This window comes from Gekko japonicus, unplaced genomic scaffold (genome assembly GCF_001447785.1).
Source record: "Gekko japonicus isolate JY-2015 unplaced genomic scaffold, Gekko_japonicus_V1.1 scaffold525, whole genome shotgun sequence".
NCBI classification, from domain to species: domain Eukaryota; kingdom Metazoa; phylum Chordata; class Lepidosauria; order Squamata; family Gekkonidae; genus Gekko; species Gekko japonicus.
This window is the reverse complement of record NW_015163620.1, coordinates 97258-107169: the sequence shown is the minus strand read 5'-3', so window position 1 is coordinate 107169 and position 9912 is coordinate 97258. Positions and strand designations below refer to the sequence as shown.

The 9912-nt window shown below is 41.1% G+C and overlaps 1 protein-coding gene across 1 annotated transcript; it reads right to left on the bottom strand.

Annotated features, from left to right (window-relative positions):
* Positions 1-3942: 3942 nt before the first annotated feature.
* RPS16 (ribosomal protein S16) lies at positions 3943-7055 on the bottom strand. Its single transcript, XM_015407451.1, has 6 exons — positions 6980-7055; positions 6823-6875; positions 5551-5652; positions 4734-4830; positions 4332-4379; positions 3943-4142 (listed from the first exon to the last, which is right to left on the bottom strand). Exons 2-6 carry the CDS (start codon positions 6868-6870, stop codon positions 3997-3999), a joined length of 441 nt encoding a protein of 146 aa, XP_015262937.1. The 5' UTR covers positions 6871-6875; positions 6980-7055; the 3' UTR covers positions 3943-3996.
* Between the last annotated feature and the right edge of the window lie 2857 nt (positions 7056-9912).

The window sequence follows — 9912 nt, the reverse complement described above, 5'->3', positions numbered from 1 at the left end:
TTTCCCTACGAAGAAAGGTTAAAGAGGTTAGGGCTCTTTAGCTTGGAGAAACAATGACTGAGGGGTGACATGATAGAAATTTACAAAATTATGCAAAGGATAGAGAAGGTAGAGAAAGAAGTACTTTTCTCCCTTGCTCACAATACAATAACTCAATGAAACTGATGAGCAGTAGCTTTAGAACAGATAAAAGGAAGTACTTTTTCACCCAAAGAGTAATTCACATGAAATTCACTGCCACAGGAAGTGATGGCAACAGCAAATATAGACAGCTTCAAGAGGGGATTGGATAAACATATGGTACAGAGGTCCATCAGTGGCTATTAGCCACAAGGTATAGTTGGAAAATTATGTCTGGGGCAGTGATGCTCTGTATTCTTGGTGCTTGGGGGCCACAGTAGGAGGGCTTCTGAAGTTCTGGCCTCATTGGTGGACCTCCTGATGACACCTGGTTTGGTCGCTGTGTGACAGTGTTGGACTGGATGAGCCATTGGCCTGAGCCAGCATGACTTGTCTTATGTTCTTATGTTCTCTTACTGTCAAGCAGCATTTTCTGGGTCAGAAAGGTCCAGTATCTCATCAAAATGCTAGAAAGGGATTCCAGACAAGCAAATGTTTGGAAGGCAGAAGATGAATCTTGTAGCCACAATCACCATCAGCTACCATACCTCAACTGACATTTTATAGATTCCACCTCTAGCCCTTTCTCCTTCAGTTGTACCAGCAACCGTTCTTCTGCACTGCATGAATTTTAACTTCTGTGAAGGTATGGAAATTTTGAGCAAGCTGGTTGTTACTGCATTTACTGTAGTCACCCTTGGGTGGTTTTTTTTTTGGGGGGGGGGAGGCCTAGCAAGGGAATGTTCAAACATGGGAAGTTTTGAAGCCGCTGACCATGAAACCAACGAGAAGCAAAGCCAAAGAAACTGGGGAGAAAAAATGTGGGTGTCTGAGGTTCACCTGTTGAACTATCCAACTAAAATGTCTGGCTGAGGTCTTTTATCACATCCAGACTGGATAATTCTAGAAAACTCAAAATCTTGTATAATTGTTATGTCATTTTGTTCTGTCCTGATAAAAGGTATGAAATACAGTTTTTGAGTAAACTAGGATACTTTCCCAATGTTCTGCATGTATGTGTGAAGTGCACATCTTACCTAACCAATCATGATTCTCCAACAGCTATTTATAATACATTTGCTGAGATTGAGAAGATAACTTGGATAATATCCGTTAGGCAACTCATCTTCAGAATGCCCTTACTTTCGAGGTATCCGAGTACATTTCCTGATTGCATTTAGGTGCTTGCTAAGACCCAAGCTTTTAATTGAAGTTTTAGCTCAACCTTCAGTTGTCTGCTTATGATGTTACAACTTACATGCCATCTGTTTGATGCTGCTTTATACTGCTGAGGCACCGAAGATTTTTTGGCTATTGGTTTTATGTTTGTAAGACTTGCACTTGAGCAGGGACATGTAGATCACATGTTCCAAGGGAAGGGGAGAGCATGTAACTGTACATCATGACTGGCCACAGATAAAAACCAGTTTCCATTTATTTTAGAACAACAGGATTTGGGGGAGAAATTGAAATATATGCAATACTTACTGTCCTATCAAACCTAAACTAGTATTACTGCTTTGCATCATTTAATATATAAACGTGCAATATTTGACATATTAGGTTTGTACAAATAAAATTGCAAATATACCCAATACTTTAGAGAAAACTGCAACCTTGTACACGCTATGCAGTCTTAGTGCATGTATCTTAATTTTTGCTATCTGGTTAGAGAGAGCTAATTTCTCAATGAAACTTTCAATTTTCCTGAGGTTTTGGTGCCACTTCTGCCCTGACCCCATTTCCCATCCTAGAAGGCAGTAGCAATAAGCTACTGTTTACCCAGTCTGTGGGTATATGTCACAGTGGTTTGAGGGCAGAGATGAAAAGGTTAACAGAAGGTATGCAACAGCTGAAAACTAATGAGCCCTGTATGCTCTTCATGAAGATTAGGTATTATTCTAAGTGTGCAGGCCTGCATCTTGAATGTAAGGGTTATGTATATGCCTACAACATGCCCACCTCATCTTTTAAAACATTTCACTCATTTGAAAAGAGAAAGTATTTCATAGGTTTTTTTCAGTAGTCCCCAATATTTCCATCAAAAAAATGGGGAAAAAAGGCCTTAGAACCCACTACCCAATTGTTCAAGGCTTTCACACCTCTAATCACGAAAAATGCTAACAAGCCATGGATTGATTTATCATTTCCTATTTATTTAGGATACTTACTGAAAGTTAATTTTAATATTTATTAGAGGCAATTTACTTGAATGAAACTGGCCTTTGAAGGCAGCCTTTAGGTCCAGGAGGGGAAACCAAACCAAACCAGGTACTCATCTTGTACATGTCTCTTATCACCTATTAGGATTAAAAGACCTGTGCCAGTGTGGTGTAGTGCTTATTGATCTGCAAGATCAAACCTTGAATCTCCCACTCTGCCTTGAAAACATGCTGGGTGGCTTTGGGCCAATGACATACTTGCAGACAGAAGCTATCTCACATGGTTGTTGTGAGGATAAAATGGAGACCAGAATGATGTAAGCATGTTTGGGTCTACACTGAGAACGGTGGGGTATTAATAAGTGGCAGTTTGATCCTGGAAATGAGAGGACTAACACACACAGCATTCTTACATTAGCCCAAATCTATACCAAAAATTCCCACACCATCTGTACAAGCTGTCTTTTATACATCCCCACCAAGTTGTATAACCTGGTCCTACTTGTAGCAATGTATGTCACTAGCTTTCCCTTTAGTCTCAAGACTAATTAAAACCATTCTACAAACATGCATACTGAATTGTGGAAAGCAGGATAACTAACAGAAATAACCTCCTATTGTATGAATCACCTGAATTACACATTCTGAATACTGCTTTCATGCTGAATACCTATTCATACTTGTTTGGAATAAAGTCCAATTTAAAATTTTTAAGAAAACACATATAAGACTGGGTTGCGTGCCTTCAAGCCTTGTACAGTTGAAGATGGGGAGAAGGGAATGAAATGCAACTCAATGGAAAAATGTTTTTAACCAAGTTATGAACAAAGCTGAATGTGACTTGTGTTCGAAAAGGCTAAGCACATAGCTATTCATATCGATAGAAAAATTAAATCACAAGCACATCATTACACCAAAAAAGTGAATTGTCTAGTAAACAGTTGTTTTCAGCAGCAATGAACAGTTCTCCCCTCACTACCTGCAGTCTGGATCACACCAATTTTGCTCCTCCAGCAGTTTCCTTGCATATATGACATGAAAGGAGTTACCATGAACAAATTGCATTGCCTTATACCCTGTGGTCTGATGTTTGTAGTGTTTAGTTTCTTGCTCATATTTGTTCTCTAATTCCTTTTAAAATATTTTAATGACTTTATGTCTGCTGCCTTGGGAACCCCTATTTGGGGGGAAAGGCGGCAAATAAATGTTTTAAGTTAAAAAAACACAAATTTTGTTGTTCATTGGTTGTCTTATACTACCTGATGGCACTGCTTTATCCTGTAATCCATCTTCAATTTCAGTGAAAAAGGCAGACTATAAGTAATGTAAATAAATACACATATGTAGTGGTACCAAGTGCAATAATGAAGCCTGATCATGGTGTTGTTGATAATTCTGTCCCATTATCTGGCCACTCAAGTATCAGGAATGAGGCGACAGACAACAACTGCCTGGGCTCTGCTTCCATTGTGAGCCTTTTAAGGAACATAGGCTCATTCATTTCTATATAAACTGAGGTCAGCTGGAATTTAAATCTTAATTTTAAAAGCTGTATCATTCACAATAGTGGTGTAATCTAAAACCTTGACAAGTTGATTAACATTATCCTCTCCACCTAAATGGGCAAAGCAAACGAAACGGCACACTATCAAACACAAGCTAAAAGTTAAATTTTCTCTGTGTTTATTTAAGAATTCAAATGCATTGTTTTCTTTTAGCGATAAGACTTCTGGTAGCGTGCACGAGCACCAGGTCCACCAAACTTCTTGGATTCACAACGACGAGGATCAGCAACCAAAAGGGTCCGATCATACTGGATGAGGATATCCTTTATCTCCTTCTTGGAAGCTTCATCAACATCTGGGGAAACAGAAAAAATGTCTTAAAACCTTCACCCATGTTTACAGCTGTTAGGAGAGGACAATATGGTACAGACAATTAGAGCAGTTGTGGGCTACAAGTGGATGTCAAAACTGCCACCTGTGGAGTCAGTCTTAAAATATACATTTGAAAAAACAGTCATAAACAAAAGATAATTATTTTACTCACATTTCTGGTAATAAGCCACCAATGCTTTGGAAATAGATTGCCGAATTGCTGCAGAAGAAAGAAGCAAAATTAGTAGCACATCGAAACAAAAACCTAGTTAGCTAAATAATATTGCCTGTTTAGAGACGTATTTAAAATATGCATAGATGCACACACAATGAACACACTATATATTTGTAGCTACCTACAGAAAGATCTATATTTGTACCCATTCATAACCTAATGCAACCAATAACATAGAAACCTTACAGATGAATACTATCACATATATTACCAGTTTTATAAACTCTAAAATTTGCAAATGACAATAAAAGTACTGCAAATATCTGAGACACCATTAATTATTGTACATTAATTCCCCTCCTCTAGAACAACCCTGAAGGTGCTCATACAAAGTCATACCGTATATCTGTGCTACATGACCGCCACCCTTCACCCGGACTCGGATGTCAACTCCTGCAAAGCGTTCCTTGCCCAAAAGGAGTACTGGTTCAAGCAGCTAACAGAGAAAATTAAAGTTATGAAACATAGTAACAGATACAACTAACTCAGTACCTTTATTTTAATTACTATAGGATGCTACCAAAGTTCCTGTTTTCTAAAGAAACAGTTTAGTAATTTAAAAAGATCAAAACCTACAAGACGCACTCAGATTACAAATTTATTATAATATACTTTTTCATTAAATATTTAAATTTCACTGTATTTTTACCCAACATTAATATATTATCCTCCAAATGTGACCACATATATTCCCAACAGCCTGGCAACCTAATTTTAAGTTGCCTTTCCAGATGGTGCAGAGCAAACATAGGTTTACACTTAAAGGACATAGGAGACTAAGACTATGCTACCCTATTTGCTTTCAAAAATCTTGCCATAGTGGTTTCACAATAAGACAATAAACAAGTGCTAATAGGACAGGCCTACTCCAGTGACACTTTGGAAGCAGTCAACAGACACGCTTCCTTCACCCAGTCCCAGAAAGCATTCTACATGGATCCCTGCATTTTACAGTGGCTTCCATCCAGTATTAGCACTGCAGCACTTAAGCAGACTGATATCTCTGCACAACAGTGCATGCAATTCAAAACACACTTAATATTGTTGATTTAACCCATAACCAATTCTCAATGAACTAGAAAACTACAAGCGATGAAAAACGGCCCATACAAATGGGAGTAATGTTATTTTATGCTATTAAAAGGAAATAACTTACTTTGTACTGCAAAGTTCTGGGCTCTATCATTTCCAAAGGCCTTCCATTTACTTTAATGAGGCCATTTCCTCTTTTGCAGTGAGCAACTGCAGTAGCGGTTTTCTACAGTGAAAGAAAAAACGAACGGTTGTAACATTCTACCTAAACAGTATTAGTTATGTATATAATATTAAAAAATAATTATAAAACATTCCGTCATACAAAGCTCTTTGTGGAAGCTGTGAATATAGGTTTATTGGTACCAACAACAATAATTTAATAGTCAGAGACCAATTAAATAACATACACGTGAGCAGTGTTCCCTCTAAGCTGAGTTTGTGTGAGCTAGCTCACAGTGTTTTAGCCTCCGGCTCACACATTTTTGTCTTAGCTCTGGAAGAGCAAACTAATTTATGCAGTAGCCAAATCGCCTGCTCACAACTTTAATACCAGTAGCTCACAAAGTAGAATTTTTGTACACAAGACTCCACAGCTTAGAGGGAATATTGAACGTGAGTGGTACCAAAATGATTTTAACAGCAGCCAAACACAACTCAGATTTCAATGCTATTAAGTCTTTTTTTTGGTCACAGAACGAGGTAAGTTATTCATAAGCAACCTCAACCCCAATCCACTCATGGGCACCAGAGCAAACACAAACTAAGAATTCCTTCCAGACCACAAAGTTTAGAATAGGAGAGTAAAGAAGAAAAACAGGATTTAGCACCTACTAGATCGATTACATCCTCACCTTACTCCAAGGACCTCAGAACACGGTAGATGTTTCACCACCCCACCCACCCTGCTTTAGCCTCATAAAAGCATTAAGGAACTGCCCCAAGTTTTCCCAGCGAACTGTTCTTGACCTGGTGGGAGATCCACACGGTCCCTAGTTTTATCCCAAAAGCCAATTCGGGGGGGGGGGGGGGCCGCTACAAGTGTTGGGCTATGACACACGGGACATTTGGGTTCAAATCCCAGATAATGTGAAAGAGATCCTTTCATATACGACCTCACCCGGCCAGTACCAATCAGGGTGGATCAAATACACTATAAATCGACTTTATGTGCTTATCAGTACTACCTGGGGCAATGAAAAAACAGCACGTGTAACGGGGGGGCGGCGGAGAGAAATGGCTGCTAATGAAAAACGGAAGAAGAAAAAAATAAGTTTTGATGCATGAGTTGGAAGCATTCACCAGAAACACCACAACAGCTATCCGGGGCCCCACAGAAGGAAAGAGTTCGGGAAGAAAGGAGCTAGGCCCGACCCCGGAGACACGCGCGCCTCACCTTCCTGCCGAAAACCTGCACGCTCTGGAGGGGTCCCTTAGCCGGCATGGCGCCTGTGAAAGAAACACAAGAGAATGGGCGGGCGGCCAGAGGAAGGGAGAGAAGAACGTGTTAAAGAGAAAGAGAAAAGGCCACAGCCGCTTAGAAACGCGCCTACCGTCAGCAAGAGCAGCCGCGAAAGAAAGAACAGGGTTTCCAAGGCCGCTCTCCCAGGGGCAAGCGCGGCTACAAAGTTTGACGTCATTTCCGGTAGCGTGGCTCTATGCACATTCCGGAAGAAGTACATGGGAGGGTGTTATGTATTCACGGTCTCTCCAAAGCACTTGCCGCCTGGCAGGGTTGGTCGCGTCTCTGCCAATAAAGCATGTTTGTGTCGGTCAGTGGCCTGCGCCGTGGCAAAGTTTAAGGGACCCAAGACGCCGTTTCTCCTTCCGAACCAGCAAAGCTTTGTACGCCGTTTCATAAGATGCGTTAACTCTGCACGTTTATCGTTTCTGTGTCTAAAAGGGAAGGGAGACCACAGCCGTGAGCACTCCTCCTCATAATTCAGGGCATATGAACGTAGTATACGCTTTCCCCCCTGTGCGGAGGATACCTACGTGGTGTCACGAAATGGAAATGGCTGTCATGAGTGCACACAGGCAGATACATTAGGATATTTGTCTCGGCAGTAGGGGCATTTCTCCTCCTGGTTGCACTAAATCTTTTCTCTGCTCTTCCACCATGACGCGATAGCCCTAACAATATCCATAGTTTCATTGATTTGCAGTGGGATTTTGATCCAAATAAGTTTGGAGTCGATGCTGGTCCTGTTTTTTTCAGAAGTTAGCACCATTTATTTCAACTAGAAAATATACAGAAATGTGGCAACCAAAATCATGGGACTGAAGCAATTTCCCTATGACGAAGCAGTAGCGTTCGAGTATTTCACTTTAGAAGAAGAAGAAGAAAACTAAGGCAAGGACATGACAGGTGTATACCATTATGCATGACATGACCACAGTGGATACAGAGATCTTTTATTTCTCTTTTAAAATGCATTTTTTCATAGCACTAGACCTCCGGGTCAATGGATAGGACAGACAAAAGGAAGTACTACAAATTAATGTGGGGCTCACTTCACAGGATGTAGTGGTAGCAGCAAGCTAGATTATTTTAAAGGGTAGTTAGATAAACCCATAGGGGATATGTTTATCTGTAAAAATTAGACATGATGGCTAAATAAGATCTCCATGATTTGATGCAGGATACCTCTGAATGTCAGTTGCTGAGGGACAGCAACAGAGGGAGTTTTGGTCTCTGTGGGAAACATATCTGAACTAGATGGAACATTAATCTTACCCTGCAGAGCTATGATCTCTTATTTCAGAGCAACTGATGTAGAATATTGCAATCCTTTCATTCCAGTTAATATTTCTTCACAGATTCCCTGCTGTTTTTTTTTACAGATTTTTACAGTCTTAATTCTAATCTCGGGATGGTTTTATGAAAATCATTTTATGTTGTTAAATGTTTTGTGCTATTTTAATGCTCTGGTTGGGTTTTTAATAATTTGGTAATTGCTAAAATAGGAGCTGTGATGGGTCAAGTAGTTAAGATGCTGAACTGCAGGCTGGAAGGTCAGTATGACGGAGTGAGCTCCCGTCTCTGGTTCCAGCTCCTGCCAACCTAGCAGTTCGAAAGCAAGAAATTGCAAGTAGATAAATAGGTACCGCTTCGGTGGGAAGGTAACAGTGGTCCCGGTCACACGAGCGGGATACTGCACCACTGAAAGGAGGCAAATTAGAGCTGGAGCAAAAATAACCACAGTAGCGCGATCCGACACACCCCTGTGGCTCCGGCCTTCGGCAGGCAATCAGACGTGGCATGGCAAAATGGACATTGCGCGTTTCTGCGCATGCGTGGGATGGGGAATGGCGCTAGCTGCGACGGGCTACCAGCGCTTCCCCGATCAGACGCCTGGAGTTGCTGTGTGTCATCCGGAAGGTAGTGCTCTGTTGCCGGTACCTTTTCAATGCGCGTTTTTGGGCCGAAGGGATGGATCGGGGACGGGTGCATGACACTTCCCAGATGTTGTGGTATGATTGCACCCGTTTGATGCGCCCTCAACCCGTCTGTTTCGCGGGGCAAATCCTCCCGTGTGACCAGGGCCAGTGTTCCATGCACCTTGGCGTTTAGTTATGCCAGCCACATGACCATGGAAATATCTTTTGACAACGCTGGGCTCTTTGGCTTGGAAATGGAGATGAGCACCACAACCCTAGAGTCGAATTTGACTGGCTTTCAAGCAAGGGAAACCTTTACCTAATTGCTAAAATAGGTACCACTTTGGTGGGAAGGTAACAGCGTTCTGTGCACTTCAGCGTTTAGTCATGCCAGCCACATGGAAATGTTTTCAGACAGCGCTGGCTCTTCGGCTTGGAAATGGAGATGAGCACCACCCCATAGAGTCGGATTCAGCTAGCTTTTGAGCAAGTGAAACCTTTACCTTAATGATTTTTATGTTGTTTCACAATTTTATTATTTTTTACTTTGTAAAATGCCTCAAGTAGTTTCTCTGGAAAGGCAGCACATGAATTTTCTAGAATAAATAAATACCCTGTATTGCTTCCACACAGCTGTTTTACGGTACTTAATCTTGACTTTCAGATCAGAGTGGGTTTGTTTTTTTAACAATATCCCCATGCAGTTTTTCCCAACTTTTCTACAGTTTTCTACTTTGTGTCCACATTGTTTCCAAAACCTGTTTTGCTACAATCTTCTCTGAAAGACTGCAGACAGAAGGTATGCCATGTGGACAGAAAGATTTGAATTTTCAAACCTCCAGTGCACATTGGTGTCATTTTACAGACCTCATCTGCTTACAGCTGCTGTTCCACCTCTCTTGTTTTACATTAATTTTTGTGCTCTTTCTGTTCTTTTGGTAGCCTAATGAGACTGGGAAAGGGGCTTTTGCCTACCGCCAGCTGTTAACAATGTTAAATATTAGGTAGGATCCCGTGGCTGGAAATGCTGAGGGGAAAATCTGCACCGGAAGGATGGGTGATGCTGAAAAATGAAGTGCTTAAGGCACAATCGCAAACTGTTCCG